The sequence below is a fragment of the Neolamprologus brichardi genome, chromosome 12 (assembly GCF_056152115.1).
Source record: "Neolamprologus brichardi isolate AB-2024 chromosome 12, ASM5615211v1, whole genome shotgun sequence".
NCBI lineage: Eukaryota > Metazoa > Chordata > Actinopteri > Cichliformes > Cichlidae > Neolamprologus > Neolamprologus brichardi.
The window spans coordinates 26490159-26510770 of record NC_142115.1 but is presented as its reverse complement, the minus strand read 5'-3'; the positions used below and the strand labels follow the sequence as shown (position 1 = coordinate 26510770).

Below are 20612 nucleotides of genomic sequence, written 5' to 3'. Positions count from 1 at the left end.
ATGTAACAATGCATTATAGGTCATGTTACAGAGCAATATATGAAATTAATGTAACAAGTAGTGTAACAAATTATTATCTTCATTGAGTCATTAAGTAATATACCACATTGTTTTAAAGAGAGGTAATAAGTAATGTGTAATATATTACTTTTTTTTAGTAGTAACTCCAAGTCATTGTAGTACTCTGTGGGCTGATGGGATACTGTGAATGGATTTGGGGGATCACTCTCTGTGGGTTAATCTCTAGTGGCCACCTGCTTCTTATAGTCATTTGATAACAATATTGATTACTGTCATTTTGAGAAGTTAACAGGTAATGTTTTTATCTGCGTTTCCAAAGTTGAGCCATCTGACTCTGCCCTCGAGAAGGGATTGAATTGATTTCACTAAAAAGTCCACGTACACAAAACTCGCAAGGTTTTTGAATGGAAGTGAAAGAAATCTCTCTATTTCATTTGCCTTCAGAACATCTGTGAAGAATTCTGTTGATTGCCTGTATGGCATTAAATGGATTACACCAAAAGTATAATGGGCCGCGCTCCTTCTAGGTTAAAAGGTCATTTGGAGTGCTCAAAGTACCAACCTGCACACAGAAATCTGCTTTCAGTCTCCATCAAGCTGCCTGCTTCATTTAACCAACATGATCAACCATAGAAATGGAGTACAGGCTTCTTCCCTCTGCTCATAACCTTTCTCTTTTTTTCACTTATCTATAATGAAGTTGAGAACTACTTAAATTTAAGTTTCTTTTTATCAGCTCACGCTTGCTTTGTAGGCAATGTTTGTCAGATCTCAAGGGGTTGGTGGTGGTATTACAAGCAAAAATAGAATAGTGTACTTCAGGTCATAAAAGTATAATATTTTCTATCAAAAGAACGTTTAAATCCTGGGTAAAACCAAGGCTTGGTTTTCCCCAGACAGTGTTGCACAAAATCCAGCAACTAAAGATGTTCAAAGAATAAAGATAACCTCAGGCTAGGAAACAAGTGGAAAGAGTCAAGGACATATCACAGTCTTCATGACAAGAATTTTATTTTCTTTTTTTTTTTTATTACATTTTGCATTAAATTAAAGAGTTCTTTTTTTTTCTTTACAACATACATTAAGCTGTGAATCAGATGTTAAGGAAGTGGAGAGAGTAGGGCAAAAAACTTTGTGACGTCACGATATCTTACAAGCTTACAAAGTTCAAAAGTTTGAGAAGTTGAGAAGAGAGTCGATTTGCATCTAACAGCAGTGTATTATAACAAGGGTGAAAGACAAAAAGGCACACACCAAAGAACCTCACTGTCCACAGCAGCCTTCAGCCTTTAAAACGCTCAACTTTTTCTCTAATATCAAAACACTTGATGTTGCTGAATCATAAATGCACCCACAGCCAAAAGTACTTGTCTACACAGGATGTGGACATTTGACCTTCAAACCTAGACAGGTTCTCTTGTTCACATTCAGTGTGGACATGACAATTCATCCAGGTGGGAGACAACGCAACGGAGCATTTCAAAACCAGAAATACTCAGCTGAGGATAAGCCTTACTCCAGGCGTGGGAATGTTGCTGGTTCATGCACTCAGTGCACCGGAGGGTGTAAGTAAGGTGTTCAGACACTAATTTAAAGCAAAGTAGTTTTATGAAAGTCTGGAGTGAACACACGTCTATGCTTATCTGAACTTTGAAGGTCCTCGCTTCAAGTTAATCGATGCTATAACTGTTGCAGCTTTATCCCAGACCATGTTTTCGATGGGACGCGTTCCTCTCGGTTCATATTTTGAACTAATCCATTGCCCATGACCTCGTCACGTGCAACCATTCCCTTCGAGCATCTATGTACACATTAGTCAGGTCCCAGATCCTGCATGTCAGTCTTATTCGAGCTGTGGACTGAGACACTCTTGGCTTTCCTCCAGAAAGAATATTGATATCGAGAAAACTTTAACCTATCTACACATACAACACTAAGGGAGTGCTCCAATGACTTAAGTGTTTCAGTGTGGGGTGATCCATAAAAACCCTCAAGTAAAAAGGAAGTGAAATCATCTGATTAGTTAAACTCTCAGCCATTCATAAGGCTTTGATAACGAGAGTTAGTGAGGCAAAATCAAAAAAAAAATCTCTAAACTTCCCAAACTGTGTTCGCTTACAAAAAGGGGGTTAAATAATGTACAGTTTTTAATAGTGTTGTTTCAAAATGTCATCTTTTTTTTTTCTTTTCCACAGGAACCAGCCTGTTTATGCAACCGTCTAACAAATGAACGTTTCAATGCGCGCAAGAAGCCTCGACTCGTGTTAGTACGCTGGGTGTTCGCGTGTATCTCGTACTGTACGCTTGCTATGGTGCTATCGCAGTGCACCAAGGGAAGATACACCTACGTTGGCCTCCTTAAGCAACAAATGTTAATTGTTCCGTTAACCAATTAACCATCACTCCAAACGAACACCAAAAACAAGTAAAAACAAATACCAGGACTTTGTATAAAACAGGAAATCAAAAACACTCACAAAGTCTTTATCGACACTGCCAGCACAACATAAAGGGTCGTTTTAAGCGCATTAATGGCACAATCAGAAATGAATCACAAAGATGAGTGTGTGTGTGTATGTGTGCGTGTGTTTATGTGTGTGTGCCAGAGAGAGAGAGAGAGAGAGAGAGTGTGTGAATGAAGAAAGGAATTGCTCCTTCCTCTCTTCCCTCTGGTCTGTAAGTGTGTTTTGTCTAGGGACCAGAATTACAACAATAACACCTACATTCTTTAATTGCATTTTTATCAAACAAGGGAAATATCATGACATAAGAAAACAAAAAGAAAATAAAAAAATACAACAAAGAGACAGAGTTAACAGCTATTAAAGAAAACATTGTCACTACTTCAGGGTGTAAGGCACAAATTTACATGTGGAAAAAGAAGCAGGCAAGACAGATGTTCCTATAATATCCTTTTTTTCGCCCGCCCTTCCGCGTGACGCCGCTAGAAAAGACGATACGTTCCAAGATGGAGGCACCGCTCGTTTGCTTGCAGCCTCACTTACAGCTTCCTTTTGTATGCAGATCCCCCCGTGCGGTTGCTGCAGCTGCTTCTCTTATATTTGCAACATGCAACAGTGAGCTTTGATGGCACCATAAAGCCAGCAACCAATCAGGACAAATGTTTGGGACTCACACAAAACCACAGTGCTGATTGCAGGAGTGAAAGGGTGAGATTCAGGATTTCTTTCTTTCTTTCTCTTTTTTTCTTAAATGATTGGTCTAAAACAAAGGAGATTCTGGTCCGTAGAAGTAAAAGTCCTGGTCTGGCACAGTTTAAATAAATATCTCCTCGTCGTCACAGAGGTCACGTATATTCTCAAGCTGCAGGTCCCACTGAGCACACAGTAAGACCTAGTTGAACTTTAGTCATTAAGAAAGTTCTACTGGCTCCAGTTTAATGACTTTAAATATTTTCTTCCTCACTCTTGATTAATTAATATTAAAAGATCTCTTCTTTGTCCTCTTTCTCTCCAAGCCTAGAAAGTCAGTCTGTTTGTTTTTCAAAAGCACTTAATAAAAATAAATACAACAAGCTATTAGTATTAACAGTCATGTGTTATTCAGTCACCAGTACAGTAGAAGATTCTTCTGGCCCAGGCTTTCAGTCATGCCCAGGCAGGACTTGATTGCTGTAACACTGAGAGGCTTTTCACAGTTTCCGCCAGAACTCAGGCGGCTGTCTGTCCTTTCAGTCCGAACTCGTTCTCTCTGAGTGCTTGTTTGCTCAGATCCTCCTGTCCTCAAGGTATTGTACAACAATTATTCTCCAACCCCCTTGTGACGTCTTCGTGTGTGCTCTTACCAGCATGACGAAGTATCGAATCAAGTCTCAGTAAACAAAGACACCACAAACAAGAGAGCCACTGTCTTGAATGCTACAGGGTGCCAATGGATGAAATATTCAGGACAAGCATCATCTTCTTTTTCAGTAGCACATGTTCCCATGTGTGTTTACAGAGGAGCTGTGAGCCAGCCAGAGCATGAGCTCGATGACTGCCACAACCGACAACAACCATGGTATAATATTTACATATTTATATAAAAAGAAAGTGTTTTCTTTAAGAAAAAAAAACTGTGTTGCATTTCCACTGTACTGTACACCAAAAAACAAACAAAAACACGAAAAGGAGATGCAAGTTGTACAGTATTCCCTGTTTTTTCTCTCTGCCAGAAAACGCCTTTCACTACTGTCTGTTCACATTGGACCGACAGGCTAACAACCTAACTATGTGCCAGAGTCACTGGACTTGACTTTTGTGGAGAGCGAGACTACAGAGGGTTTGGGGGGGACATCAGGCTTGAGATATTTGACGCCCGTTCGAGGCAGTGATCCGTAGGAGCTCATTCCAGGCTGCCTTGACAGAGATATGCCCTGTGCTGTCATTTGTATGGAGTCCACCCTCTGAGGTGCAGGTGGTGGAGTCTCAACACGGTTGAAGCTGTGATGTCTCGCCAAATGGGAGGAGTTAGAGGAGTTGGTGTTGTGTTTCTTGAGGGCGGAGGATCCACAAGCACCAGATGCTGATCCTTTCCGAAGCCCGTAGACTGACGAGTGGACCTCCAGGCGTTTGCCCATCTGTGGGACAGCAGGTGGGATGGTGAGAGAGGCCTCCCGCTGGGGTACACGAGGTGGCAGCACCACATCTGGATCAGCAATGTTGAGGTTGTGACACGGGCTCTTGCTTGTCTTGTACTCCAGGGTGGCCCCCTGGTCGTCCATTACACCGTGGCCCATGCTCATATCACTGTGATGGGGCTGCTCCACATACTCATGTTGGTAGGACTGCTGGTGCTGTTGCAGATGAGGCTGAAGCTGGTGCTGATGCTGCTGCAAAGGTAAGACTACAACGCTAGGGATGTGCCCCGGTGAGGCCCTCAGCGGCAGGTCGGTAGAGATAACAGGCGACCCCATTGGTGGCATGTCCTTGGTGCACGCGTTGATGAGGTTCTGGTTTCTCTCCCACTCACGGCTTCCCCGGCTGGGCTTACGACGCGGCTGCATGGGGGTGGATTCAGGCGTTGGCAGAGCCGCGAGGTCCAGGTGGTGTTGGTCTGCTTTTATGAGCATCTTCCCATTTGGCGTCAGTCTTCCATTGTGCATCAAAGGTGTGAGAATTGCCTCGGGGCGACCTTCTTTGGCCTGCGTCTCAAACAGACCCGTCAGCTTGGTGACGCTGTTCATGGATCCCCGGCGGGAGTGGAGGTGGTGGGTGTCCTTTTCTTTACGGCCCGTCAGGTCCACGTCTCGACGACGATGGTCACAGACGCAGTAGACAATGATGCCAGAAAAGATGGCGCCCATGGCAAATGCTAGGATAACGGCGATGGCCAAGAGGGTTACAGGAACCAGCTGGTCACGACCCTTCTGGTAGCTCTCACGGATCACGCCTGCAGAGAGACACAGAGATGACATTCAGACAGGCAGACTAAAAAGAGATGCTTTGAAGCCAATTGTTTCAAAGAAAATAAAAGAGATGCTGAAAAAGATTCTTCTTAAAAGATGAAGCAAAACATAAAAAAACAGTTACAATAATTAAGATATCTTCTGGGCAAAAAGATTAACGGTTTAAATAATTTCACAAAAAACATGCAAATGCAGAAGGATTTATTCCATCATAGGAAACATCTATTCAAAATTGTAGCTTCAAGTAGCAAGATTCAATGTTCCCCCCCCAAAATCCAATCTCAGAGTGAAAATGTGTTTTGGAGGGGTGATTATGATTCACATTTTAAATCCCAGATAAAACCTTCTGCTGAAATGAAAAAAGATATGAGCTCCGATAAAGGAACCTGAAATACCCGAGCCCTTTCTTCTCATAGATGCAAATGGAAGACTTTTCATAAAGCTTGGATCCAATCTCATGAATCACAGCGAATACATTAAAAAGCCTCTGATTAGGCGCTAAATCCAATGAGCTGTGTCATCAGTGTCTTATGAAAGCGCCACTTTCAAAGACTGGCAAAGACGCACTGTGATACGGCCAAATAAAAGATAATTCAATAAAGGAATCTATGGAGCATTTTAGCGGTGGGTGAGCGGGAGCGGCAGGTTGTATTTAATAAAACAGGGTCAACAACAGACTGCACGCACGCACACACGAGCGTGGACACATGCACCTCCCACACATGCATGCTCGAAGATGATAGCCTGCAGCCTGTGGATGAATGCAGACATCTAATGCAGCACACTATTCTTTGGGTTAAACACACCGGTCCACAGCCGAGAGATTTATAATGCCTTCACACATGACCTGTGGCCCGTACAGATCAGTTACCACAGATAGAGGATTAGGCAGGTGGGCTCTATCGTGTAAAGGGGCTACAGCAGGGGCATCGCTCGTCTCCGCAACGTGACTCAGTTTCACATGTGTAAGGCATGTATAGATTCCTCAACACTGAGGAATCTTTACCCCAAAATGCTGGGAAAAAAATCCAAAACAAGCTGGAATGTGTGTGAAGTAATTTAAGCTGATATCCGTGAGTCTTTCCTGTACAGAGGAGGTTTGTTTACAATGAATCGGTGTTCTAAAATAAGCAGTAGGTGGGTGATATGATTTGTACAACAGCTTTTACAAATCAGACATTTTCATTTACTACTAATCCAGCTACAGGTGGAAAAAGTGGATGAAATTTTGATTTTTGTCCCTTTTGTTTCACTTCTTTGAGATTTCTCTTCCTGAAGTGCATTAATAAAATATTTCTGCTGCCAACTTCAGACTCTGTCTTATTAATCTTTTTTTCTGATATTTTGAAATTCAGTTTTTGCAATTTGGAACAGCGACACGCTGTGCAAGGAACAGGACAGCCTGAGTTATTATTGCAGATAATGAAATATACAATGGCTGCATGAATATAAACATTTGTTCACAGGCAAGCTGAACAACAGTTGTCAACAAGCAACAAGTAATTTCGTCCTTTTACAGTTTGCCGTCTTCACGAGTCACTTTCTTCATCTTCCGTGCAAATTTTTCAATTTGCCCTGTAATTTTTCAAAAGCAGTTTCCACAGAACAAACATTAGTTCCAATAATTCTCCGAAATCCTGAAGGAGCTGGTTAATCATGTTTGGCTTTTCAGCTCAGCGGTGTCACTGAGGATGTACTTGGAGAGTATCTTCTTTCTGCATTTCCTCAGTGAGACATAACACAGACACAGAGAAAGCATGGTAATCTTTTCTCATGGATCTGAAATCCACACTGTCTTAAACTAACATCCATAATCTCACTCGCTGCAGTCATACTTCATTAGTCCAACAACATGAGTTAAAGCCCCTTTTTCCAAGCCGGAGTTAAGCACTCTTTAGTCTCTGTCTGGACTTTGAAGCTCAACCTGGATAAGAAAGGACACTTAGATTTACCCAGATCATTCCTCATTTATTGTAAAAACAAAACTTCACTTTTCTCCTTAATAGAGTGCTGACAACATGCAGCACCGCCATAACTCACTAAAAGTTAAACAAAAGGTTTAAAAAAGCATCTTTCCCGGCCAAAATCTCTCCTTATCGAGGACACGCTCAGCCGTGTGGCTAGTGTGAGAAGTGATGAGCGTTATCTGCAGCGAAGCATCCACGTTTGACGAGTGTTACGCTGCGAACTTGCGTGATCAAATGGCCGGCCTGTCTGATGAAACATCTGCTTCCCATCTCATCCTGTAACATCTGAAAACGAGAGAGATACTTTTCTGCGCTGCTATCTTTAACTTTGACTTTCCACTGTCCTCACTTAGATCTTTCATTCACACTTTCTGCTACTTCTCTCCTTTGCAGAAACAATGAATCACTTTTTTGACTTTCTTTTTCTTTCACACCGTTCAGCCTCCATATGGTAAGTGTTCAATTCAGTGGAGACCGGGAAGGCTGTAATTACAACCTTGTGATCTTTCTAAGTTATCACCCTTTAGCAGAAACAACAGCGGCGGTGGGGGCTGGCTGCTCTTTGAGAGTTGCTGGGTTAAATATTTCAGCGCACACGGAAGGGATGTAAAAGGAATTCAGTTTCACTTGAGACCAGGAGACCTGGAAATGTTATGTAGGAAAATAAAAGTGCAAGCATAAACAAATACATTAGCAAATCTCTCGTTTTTCCATAATCCTTGTTAAAAGTAAATACTTTCATATGTCTCTGTCTGTGGAGCTCACATAGAAGCTGAAAAGAGGAAATCAAAACTGTAATGAATTTTCATGACAGTGAATTTATTACTGCTAAAGGTTAACTTTCTGCGACCGAGCGTTTGGACTTCATATTGAATAACAAAACCGGAGGGCGGCAGAGCCAAGTGGTTGTCCATTCTGGTGAAGGAGGTGAAGTGTGGAGCTGGATCTTTGTCTTCTCTTGTGGATGTGTGAGCTAAAGTTAAAACCCTATTTAACCTGCCCTGTAAGGCTCCTTTTTGGTCCTTTTGAAGCTTTTATTCTTTTTCTGCTCTCCTTCCTCCATCACTTACTTCTCCTGCACACGCAGACATTTCCAGAAGGTACTTAGCCCAAGGCCTTGGGTAAAACACAAAGAAAAAAAAAAAAGCTAAACTTTGAAGACTTCCATCTTTCAAGTGAGGAATTGTTTCTCATCTTAACATCAAAGAGGATGAAAGTTGCCACAGAGGACACCAAGGCCGTCTCAGTTGAATCACGGGACCTCAGGGTTTTGAATCAAGATGGCTATGCCGCTCATTTCTGATCATTTGCGATCTTTGTAAACTTTCTAAAACTTCCACTACTTGACCTTGAAAAGTATCAAAGTGTTGCTAAAACCCACAGATTTTCTGCTTTAGTCTCATCTTGTTGAGGTTCTGACTATACAGTGACTTATAATCTTCTGGTTTCGCTCTTGCCTCGCCCCCAGAATGCATCATAAGGCATCCTGCAGTTCAACACTTCTCTCAGCGGATGAATTGATTTGAATTTCACACCGCCTCGAGCCTCAACATTCAGATATTAAACACATATCTCAGATACTCAGATATGTCTTGCTGTCAAAACAGGCCGGGTCGGCAACACTTACTTATAAATCAGAAACATTGTAATCTATTGTGACTGGAACTTGTGAATGCTCTCTCTCTATCTGTCTGACACACACAGATGCTCTTCCACTCTTTTAATCTTTTGAGACGCACCAACTGACTTAAGCCCACAGAGCTTGTCTTTGTGTTGTTGCAAAGAAAACTTCAAAGGTAGTTAAAAATCACAGAGGGGTTACAGAGAGGGCCCTAACCTCTGACTGCGAGCGACTGCATAAAGACATTGTCTGCAATATGATAAAAATCTTAATTGGACTTAACTGCTACTTACTATGCTTCACTCGCTGAAAGATGAAACAGTGGACCTTACCGACTACAGACAGAAGGAAGGATGAAAAAGCAGATAATGTTAAGTGGTGTGCATTTATTTACACTGACGCGAGAGCTCGAAAAACGCCCTATTTTTTCATTAGGAACCAGTTTGTTGTCATCTTTTAAAAAGGACACTGGTATTTGGATGGTGACAACAATTCATTAACTTCTATTTAAATTCCCTGTTCGCAAATTATCCCATTAAGTCTTGTGTATGTTTGGGTTAAGAGCCACTTGCATTAATGGTGTTATTCAATATTAAAGCATTCATCAGACAATCCTGAGTCGGAGCAATGCATACTGATGAGCGAGTTAAGATATAATTAAACCCCTAATTATGTTATTCAGCACCTGAGGTATTAACATTGATGTACTAACCTATCCAACTCCCTGCATACAAACTGTAATATTTAATAGTCACAAGATATCAGCATAAATTAAACATCCCATTTTTCATCAGCTATTTGATGCCTTGACTTGACAGCGCTCCCGTTCGGATTACTGGGTGATAGATTTTTACATGCTGATTTACTGAACGCAAAAAGGTCCCTCACATTAGAGTTTAAGTGCAACTGTTAAAACAGCTTGTCACTATTTAAACAATGTAGACTTTTAAATTATGTGTGCATTCGTGTCTATAATCTCGAGTTCTTTCAATTAATATTCAATCTCGATGAGTCACTGTAATACAGCTGGTGACCCACCGAAGTGTATTTCACCATGTGGGCTGCAGAAAATGACTTCTGTGTATTACTGGAGTGCTGTGTGTGTGCTAATACGCATTGCATTTCATTGAATCCATAAAGGCAGCCACTGGTAATTGTTTAGAAATGTTTTAGTGCTCAACAAGAGAACAAAGCCTCGACTTGTATCTACTTGATGAGGGCTCACTCATGGACAACGTGAACATAACTGTTTAAATCCAGTTCAAAGTATAATAATGACAGCTGAATGTGGGTTAGACAAGCTTCAAGAGCACAAAGGGATGAGCCGCAGTGATATGAGATTCAGTCTCACATGGGCGAGAGACAAAGGAAAGCTCTTGTACGAACCGTCAACGGTTAGGGGGTCTTATTAAAAAGCGTAACCAAAACATAAAAGTGGAAAAGTAAGCAGCGAATGTGTGTTTTAAACAAAAGCAGTTTGAGAGAACAATAAGCTAATCAGTGGAGGAAATTATGGCTTATGGCTTGACGTCAGTCCGGTAAGTGCGTAATGCTGGGAACGCATCCAGTTCGCTGTTTCTATTATGATTCACAATGAGCTGCAAATAATTCATCTGCTTCACAAAGATCCAGCCCAATCTTTGACCAGTAAGAAACACTGAACCGAAATCCACTACTTAATTGCGAAGGTGTTGGAATGACAGGAACATGGGTTTTGGGAACATTTAATTAAAATTTCTTTAGTCTTTTCCATACACACAGACATTCAGCCTGCCCTAAAGGGCCACTCCATAAACTTTTAACTTAAATCCTATCATCCTACTTTACAGGATTAACCTTAATCCTATCATTCAACTGCAAGGACATATGAAACTACTAACATTAAATTTCCAAATCTGCTAAACCTCATAGGCTCCTTAAAAACTTCAGGAGCCAAGTGCATTATCTGACAGTGAGCAGAGTTCGCGGTAAACTAAGTCTAAGCCTCTATTAATTCAAAACCTCTTGGCTCACCTACAAAAGAGGGCATTCTGAAACAAGAGCCATACCTACAATAATCACACAACCAAGAAAATAATCTTTTCTCTTTTTGTTGCTCCCAGGTTGCAAAAGAAACGCAGCTACATGGTAAAATGTGATCATTACTGGTCACATTCGAGATTATGACTATGCCCTCTTCATCTATTTAGCACTTGTTGTTTTTGAATGAATTGTAAAGCTAATATAAAGACAAATCAATGGTTAAAGCCATCCTTATGCATCATTAAAATTAATAAAATAGAGTGCAATACAGTAATGTTTGGAACAATTGTTTGACTGTAAACAAACGTGCTATTTTCTCTGCTGCATAATTGAACATTTTTCCTGGTGAAAGTAAAGCTAACATTTAAGATTGACAGGGCATCCCCAGTAACTACGGTGGGATGTTCAGTCAACTGCTTTCCAGCAACTGAGATGAAGTCAAATTCAAGACTTTCTGTCATAGAAAGAATTGTGCTGCAATCCTGTCTGAGCAGGGTCATACTCTCCTTCTATCATAGCAGCCTCACCTTGGCACACAGGTGTCAGAGAGCTGCCTGCAGCTGAAAATAACCCTTGCAGAGCAGCTGTCAGATGACAACAGCTATTAATTTGAAAACCTGACACTGAGGGAAAGCATACCGCTAGAAAAGTACAGTTGTTTTGTAACATTAAAAATAAAAAATAAAAATAAAAATTTAATGCTGTACAAGAAAGACATTAAATCCAAAAAGAAGTTTTCTTCGTCCTGTTTCCTCTTCTGAATCAGTGTGGTAAACCAATACTTAATGGTACTACACGAGAGAGCAAAACATTTCATCAGATAATTATGGCCTCGAATACTTGCATTTAGTCTCTTAACACTTTTTAATACTTTCTTAGTTAGTCTACAGTAAGAATTGCACTTGTTGCCTGGATTACGTGTAATACTCAGGTATTAAAGCTTGTGTAGAAATGTCTATATGCTATACTTTACACTCAAGTCGTAGTTTCTTGAAGGGATAACACTTAACTTCAAGCTCCACACATTAGTTAATTGGTAATAAGGAAATAATAATTGTCTTATTAAAATATGAAGAACATCGTTAGGAAGTTAGACTACATAACATATTCATAAGTAAGCTTCTTTTGGCTTATTTGTCTTAAGGTGTACACACCATATGCATATGCAGCCATCCTCGGGATTTAGTTTCTAATGGTCTAAAATCTGGGATCTTTTATGTGTTACGTCAATGTGTTAACCAGCACACTATGGAGTCACAGGATTAATAGTTAATAAAAAAAAACAAGACAAACAAAATAAAAAAGACTGTTAGGAAACATGGATAAGATTTGTTATAAAAAGCATTAAGCACTTTAAATCAAACGTGTACAGTTTGTTATTGTTAGAACATTACTAATGTGTTTTTGTTACTAATATTAATACATGTTGTGTTATTAAAGTTGTTTTTATTTTCAATCACAAAAGTGGAAAATAAACCACCAAAACGCAAATTATCCCATTAAGGCTCCACACGTGGAGCTAAATGATAAGTTGACCCATTGAATATAAGGGAGCAACCAAAATAGTTTCTTCTATTATACATCCTTTTGCTACCACATCTGTGGTGGTTAGGAGTTATGTAAATTCATTAATTAAACTGTCTCCTGCTTCATGTTGGTGCTGACTTTTTAAAGGCTTCCTTGGGGTTCCTTAACATAACCCTAAAGCTTAACACAAGCCTTTACATTAAAACTGAACTGGACTATTGTGGCCATATTTTGTTGACCACAACTAAAATACTTAATTTTAAAACCTTTTATTGTTATTAATTGTAATTAATAAATCTATTCTGTTGATAATCTGGGTGTTTGTTTGTTTGTTTTCCAAAAATAAATATGCTGTAAAAAGCATTTGTAGGTTAATTTAACTGAATTCAGTTTTCTGTTTTGAAGTATGACAAGATATCAGTTTGGCTGAAATTCCCATACCCATGTTTACAGGAATGCTAATGTAATTATTATTTTAACAAAGACCTTCAACATGATTAATCACTACCAGACTCTTGTTGTGGCCCAGCTAGACTTTAACATGAAACCAGTGTTCAAGTCTAAATGCAACCTAACTGAATTAACCATAAAAATATGCAAACTCATGACTGAAAATTAAATATTTCGCAAAAGTGATATTAAACTGTAAAAAGTAATAACTGCTTGCGGTTCACGTTTTGCTTCTCAAAAGCATCAGCACGTACTGTTCAGAACCTGAGTCACAGAAAATGCTACATTACTGCAGACAACATCCTGTATTTTTGAGCAATTTGTTTCAGTTTCACCAGATGTTCAGTTTGATTGTTTTTTTCACATTCAGCTCTTTTAGCGTTAGCTAACTAAGCATAAAATATAGACTGAAAGGGATAGAGAAACAATATTGTTCACTTTGTTTAACTACAATATATTATTTCCTCTCTGATTCACCTGTCCTGCATCTTTTCTGTTCAGATCTTTCAGCTAGTTCATTCACCTGCTGTCTGTTTACCGCTTTGTTCAATGTTACATTATTGCCCTGTTCTGTCTAATAAATCTTTATCATGTGTACCTCAGTCCCTTCATTTCCCAAGTCTCTTTCCCCTCTTGTCTCGCTCCATCCCCCTTTCCTTCCACCTCTCCACTTTCCTTTTCCCTTGGATAGCTGCTGTAATGAACCCATAAATTGGAGCAACACAGCGGTGGCTACAGGTCGGGTTTAAAGGGGGAGGGGTGGATGTAAGTAGGGAATGAGGTGGGTAGATCTGAGCCTGCCAGAGAAAGGGAGACAGGTAGAAAAAAAAAGGGAGAGAGAGCAAAGTGGGGAGCAGAGCAAGGATTCATTCCTGCAGACAGGGGAAGAGATATGACTACAGTTGGAGAAGAGGCAGACTGCAAGGGGAGAAACTGAAGAGGAAGAGATACAGAGATGGTGGAGGAAGAGAGGGGGAGGGACATTTGAGGAAGGTTTCTCCATAAATTGGTTCAGGAATTAATTTGCGCTAAGGTACGGTATAGCCTTGGAACATGCCATCCCAGTCAGATGAGAGGTCCTGTGGAAGGGAGACTGATCACAATGGCAGCAGATGGTGGAAAAGGCAGAGCTGGTGGTGGTTTTGGGGTTTGGATGAGCGATGGGAGGACAGACGACGAGTGTATGGTGGAATGACAGAAGTAGAAGAAAATATAACAGAGGCAGATGATGCCCAGACACACAGACAGACCCTGAGCTCAAATGTACTGTGAAACACAAGCAGCCACCTGACTACTGTGATGGCCCCACTGGAATGGCAGATAGTGATGCTGTTGGGTGCTGAATATCATTCGCGTGCAAATACTCATCACTTTGCAGCATTTCTAATTACTCTGGTGGTGCTGGACTAATACATATTGGCAGCACTGTAATATTCATTAGCAGATAAGATTCCACAATGTCTCAACTGCAAATGAAAAAGTTAGGGACGTAATTGTAATTTGTTTTAAATCACAAATAAGCTCGCAAAAGACTTTGGATATGAGCTAATACATTTTCACTCAAGCATAAACTCGAGATTGATCGGTTAAATGTTTATCCCTGATTTCTTCTGCAAAATAGGCTGCGTGGATGTGTTGCTTTGCAATTAAAATGCAGATAAAATGACTTCTTTGCTTTCTTTTTCTAATATAGCTTATTCATGTTTGGGTTTTCACTCTCATACATGCAGTTTGCTAAGTTTTCACAGTACAGTTGACACCTGAAGCCAATCATACTGAGGGAGACAGGAAGGAACAGGAGGAAGGATGGGTGGAGCGGGAAATGAGTACTCTTGATTGTGGTGCTCAATTTGCCATGCTGAAAGCATTAAGCTGTATGGAGGCAAAACTGTGCTTAATACCATCAAAGCAATCAACACAGGAAGAAAGGCAAATATATAAATAGCAAAAAAAGACGTAGTGTGAGATCAAGCCATGCAAAATATCAAGAACTGCTCACAAGAAACCACGCAAATCAGTAAAATAAGAAAAAAACATATCATCAGAGCCGACTTTCATAACGAAGGAAAAAGAAAAGACTGTAGCTAAAATTGAACAGATAAATAGTGACACAAGCTGCAAAAGTGTCTCATAAAAATGATAATAATAAGAATAATAATGACCATACAGAAAGAAAAAAAACAACAACAGCAGGAAGCATTGTATTGAAATATGAAGTCGTCTTGCAGTTACCTGAGCACGGAGTTACCCACAAATCTCCCGAAATCAGAATGTTATTCTTGGAAAAAGCTATTACCGTAAGACAGCTTTGGCTCTCGTTACGTTTGATTCTCAGCATTTCTTGCCATTCCTCGTCGGGTTACACCTGCTCAGGCAAAGGCAACAAGGGGAGCGACAGCATGTTGTGATGCTGGTTGTAGGCATGCTGTCTGAAGTCTCTGCCACCATTGTGCTTGGATCTACCAAGTGGTGCTTAACTGCTTCCAGCTGACGTGCTTCAATCACTGCTGTGCCTCATCACTTCATCCCATAGACAGGAGACATTTAAAATGTGCACTAGTGACTTTAGCTAGCCCCAGTTTATGGTTCCCTTGTGAAGACATTGCATTTGAGTCATACCGTCATGTATTTTTAAACTCTTTTGAAATGTATTTATTCAGCGCAGGTAAAATCATCCCGTCAATCTCACTTGTCAACACTTCAGCATCTTCAAAGTCTCTTCCAAGCCTGTGAATGAGAAAGTATTCTGTATGTTCTTTCTTAGGTTGAAACTGCATTTATGCCCTGGGTAACTGAAAGAGGCATGCATGCTTTTTTTTTAAACACTGACTTCAGTAAGGAGACATTTTAGACTCAGCTCGTTAGCTGATATTTCTGTCTTTCTTTACATTTAGTATGTTTGTAGAGAGTATGCTACTGCATCTTTCAGGCCACAGTCAGAATGAAAATATTAATGTCATTTCAATTAATGTTTCGGGGTAATGCCTATGTTAGCATGGACTGCACAAACTAGCAGAAACGTGTTGCATGTTGCTGTAATGGCTTCTAAGCGTTGTCTGTGACAGTAAAGAGCAGGCTGGATTGGCAGCACCGCAGTGACCTTTTTTTCTTTCCCTCTACGATGTGGGTTGTCCCTCTCGTCTCCTCCCCTTCCTCCCTTTTCACTCTGACTCATTTATCCAGTGAGCCGTCCTTGAGGCGGTATAGCATTAGGCAGGTTGTTAACACAGGAGAAAAGGGCGTTCAATGTCATGTCACCGTGTCGCAAAGCATGACAGAGCTGGGGACTGGGCCATCTTCCCGAGGAAATAAATACATCGCCATCTTCCTTTTCAGAGTGTAATGGTCTGGATATTACATCTCCTGTGGGGCATTACAATCCACGGACAATAAATCCATCCTACAGAGTGGTGTGTGCATGAAGGTTGGTGTGCACATAGCCTACATGCTACCTTATGACCACCGAATGTCTATGTGCATGTACCTACAAATGTAAATGTGTGCGCATATGTTTCAGTGGGGGGTTTATGTGCACAGTGTGAAGCGATTTGTCCCCTAGAGAGAAAGCGATCCGCCATCTCTACACTTCGTCAGCTGGAAGCAGCTAGGCGGCCGTAAATCTCAATTACGCAAACCCTTCCCTTCCCCTTTATCCCTCCCCCTCCCTTGCCACAGGTGACAATGGACCAAACTGACTGCTATTGTGACGTTCCAAGGCTTACCATTGGCTTCTGGCTGAGTCTGAGAGGGTACGGCCATGTAGGGGTCCTCCCCTTTGTCTGAACTCATGGGGGGGTCCTTCCGCTCCACCATGCGGCCCCGGCCCAGGGGGCCATCCGCGGCCTCAGGCAGGGCCGAGGTGGGAAGGGAGAGGGTGTGGTGGTGACGGTGGTGATGGTGGCCTGCCGGACACAACACAGGTTAACTGACTCTCGTGGCAGTCAGGGACCAGATTCAGTGCATGAAAGCACAGCAGGGGTGCTTACACACACCCACACACTAACACACACTTGCTGGGCTGTGTAAGGCAACAAAGTGTGACCCCTAGGCAATTCGTTAGTGAATGTGCGTGTGTGTTTCTTTTTGTCTGTCATTCTCAGAGTCTCTATATCTTTATCATTCTTCCCCCCTCCTGTTCTGACTGACACTGTTGGGCCCGTCACAGTTGAAAAGAGTACAATTGTATTTCTCTACAATCACCGTAGGGTGCCTGCCTTTGATATGAAGGACAAGAGACAAAATTTCTTTTCCATCGCTCCTGTCAAGAAGTCTGCCTGTAACTTTTCTCCAGCTAAAGTGGTTCTAACTCTGCTCATGTTCATCCTGCTCCCTTTCTCAAGCTAACTTTAAATCTTGCTTTCCAATCATTTCTGCAGCAATGTTTAATTCATTTCGATGTGCACCGATGGCTTCTCCAACTCAAAATTGCAGTCTGTATTAAACAGCAGCCAAAAGAAAATTAATATTCATTCTGCAACCATTTTTTAAATCATTTTCAAGCCAAAATCCTAAATATTTTGCAGCCCTAGTTCCAGACCGTTAAGATTGACTGCTTTCAGTTACTGAATGTAATAGTGTGCAAAAGAAAAACATGCAATTTAATAATTAGGGTTTTTCAGACAATATGTTAAGTAACTGCACAATACAGAATGCATATTATTTTCATCTCGTCTTCACTGCTTAGATGGCATATAATATCATTATGACATAGTGTTTACATACTTCAATACACTTAACTGAAAAAGTGTGGCATGCATAAAAATGTCAAACTCTTTGGCAGGTGTCTTATCAGTTTCTGAAACAAACACATGTCTATCCTCTGCGCGGTGGAGAAGCTGCTGCTTTTGCATTGCTCTTAATTCTTTAATTATCTTTGAGTTTGTATTAAAACCAAACCATCTGCAGAGGAGAAGTTTGGCTTGGAAAGCTGCCATCTTTGGAAACCAATGTTGCGTACGTCCCCGTGCATCTGAGTCAACACAGAGGGCACGTTCAGAATAAAATGCAGCCTGAAAGTATCTGATAAACTTTACCTGGTACAGTTTTCCTACTGATCAAATGCTTCTTACACCCCTCGGAAACTCATTGAATCCCACCGTTTATTTTAACTGAGGTAATTTTTGTGGAGCACTTTTATTCTATTTGGGCTTTTAAACTGATTATAAGCAGAATATCAGGCTCCATGTAAATGTACCCATTAACACTGAACAAAATACACCAGCTGTATCTCAGAGGAAATAAATGCAGTGCTACTGCAACACAGTACTCTTTCGTTTGTGGAGGATGGATCATACCCCCCTCCTCTGTGTCCAGCTTTGCATATAACTCATACAGTCTGTGCTTGCCTGTCTCTGTCAGTCTTAAGTTTTCTCATTTTGTTTCATAGGCAAAATCTGTACATAAGCTTTGCTGGAGAGTTTATTTTTGAACCATGCTAATCACATTACCATCCCACATGCTTACAGTTAAGCCACCCTACACAATTCTGAAGAAGCTATACATTGTGTTTAATGTAATGAGCTGCGTGTTTTTTGTTTTTTTGTTTTTTGATCTTCCCTAGATGCAGAGTGACAACACTTTTATCAACAGCCTCTTGTGGAGCTCAGCCCCCAGTTACCATTTTGACACGCTATCTGCGTGAAGGAGGTGACAGCAATGTGCGTGTGTGTGTGCATGCGCATGTGTGCTCCTTTTCAATATGTGTTTAGGCGTGTGTTTGAAGGTGGGGAGGCATTTCAAAAGGCTAAGGTTGATGCTGCTGGTAGAGTACGCACAACAGCCACCTACACAACACCACCCAGAGCCTCCTCCTCTTCTGTGTGGCGTGGCAATCATTAAAATGATTTATTTAACTATTGGCCCAAGGCTGAGAGATTAGTGTGACAGGCCTATTTTATAATTCATTCCCCCACCGCCAGGGGAAGTGCAATTTAGGCAGATGACACACATAGAGAGAGCTCGGAGCCTCAGAGCTCCTCCACGGATCAGGGGAGAAAAAAAAGGGGGCCTAAACTGCCGACGGATGCACATCTCTCTCTCTCTACAGATTAAAAGAGAGGCAAGGAAGTCTAGTCTGGAGTAGGAGAGAGGAGAATAGAGAAAGGGCATTTATTTATCTTCAAATCCATATCAACCACTGACAGATAGATGCAAGGGCTGAGACTTTGTTTGGGGGGAGGGTGTTGTAAACTAGGTGTGTTTAAGTGTGTGCCTGAAAACACACAGCCCAGCCTGTGGGAGCATATTCAGCGCTACAGGGGTGTACACCAACACAGATGCTTTTTCCATGACCCTGGATTTCCAAAAGGAGGGAGATTCACAGTGGGGGTACAGCCACAGGAGGGTTAGCGAGAGAAAGTGCTGGGCTTTCTGGTACGGCTTCAAAATATCTATTCTTGTCATTCTGTATGGATCTGGCTGTTTTGATCTGGCAGCTGCGAGGTATGTGTGTGAGAGAGAAAGAGATTCACTAAAAACAAAACTAATGCCTCCTCCGATTAGATAAAAATAAGGTGGATGTGCGCGTAGGTGTGGGTGATATGGATAAAAGGGACTTTACTGCAGGCTAATCACATCTGTTTATCATCCCTTAAAGAGACTTCAGTGAGGAAAATGGCATCAATCGGCGGCAGTGAAGTGGAATCGTAATATTGTGTTGTGGGATTAAGAGAGTAAACATATCTGCTAGGAAAGGAAGCCAGCCGTAGAACAGTGTGCATGTATGTCTGTGCATGTTTACCTTAGCCCTTTTGAATTAAGCATCTCAAACTGTGCAAAGAGTCTGTGCAGTTAGCGGGAACATATTTCCAGACTCGAAACAGGCTGGTTTTATTTCTCGCTCTCTCTCTCTCTCTGTCAGCACATATCCCGTTTAATGCGCATGCTGAAGTATTTCTTTACCACCAAGGCCTTTAACCACTAACAACTAGATCTATCCAATTAGCAAAGCAAAGGTCAGGGATAATCGATGCTGTTTCACATGGGGATAAGGCGATTGGGCACTGGGAACAAGGAGGGGGAAAAGAGAACTAATAGAATCACAATCAGCATTAAAGACCTTTAATTCTGATTTCTATCACTACGACCTTTATTCTAAACACTGCGAGGAGCACGGGGAGAAATAATATGAGCAATGAAAGTGACCGAGTGTACTTTAATGTTTCATTACCTTCGTAACTGGAAGGGACGTCTATCAAAAAGAAGGAGTGAAATCAATTCAGTTAAAACCTTCAGTCATTAATAACCCTTCTTTATACGTGTGGGAGGAGTTTTCATTTCCTTGAGAGGGGATGATTGACTGACTAGACGAAAAGGTGTGGCTGAAGTTAAAGACTAAAAGGAGATGAAATGCAGCTCCTGTCTTTTATTGGATTGCCTGTGCAGGACATGTGGGGTACTTACCATTCAGGGCCACAAATGTATCTAGAAGAAAAAGAAAAGAAACGAGGGAGAAACCTGTTATTGCTTGCAGTAAAGGGAGCTTATGCTTTAACATGATCAAAAGCCATGACTTTTAAAGTAATTTAAAATCGACTGGCTGCTCGATATTCTCCCAGCCCTAATCAGTGGTGATCTATATAGCTTCTAAAGCTAATGA

The 20612-nt window shown here is 41.1% G+C and overlaps 1 protein-coding gene across 2 annotated transcripts in view; it reads right to left on the bottom strand.

The window, feature by feature from the left end:
* Positions 1-1015: 1015 nt before the first annotated feature.
* Positions 1016-20612, bottom strand: part of sema6a (sema domain, transmembrane domain (TM), and cytoplasmic domain, (semaphorin) 6A) — a 103587-nt gene continuing 83990 nt past the window's right edge. Inside the window, exons 17-19 of one of the 2 annotated variants that reach the window (XM_006789885.3) lie at positions 20417-20437; positions 16738-16917; positions 1016-5412 (exon numbers count right to left, since the gene is read on the bottom strand). In XM_006789885.3, coding sequence (XP_006789948.2) covers positions 4250-5412; positions 16738-16917; positions 20417-20437 — 1364 coding nt within the window. In that variant the 3' untranslated portion in view covers positions 1016-4249. The remainder of the gene's footprint in view (positions 5413-16737; positions 16918-20416; positions 20438-20612) is intronic. The other variant, XM_006789886.3, reaches the window with a different exon arrangement.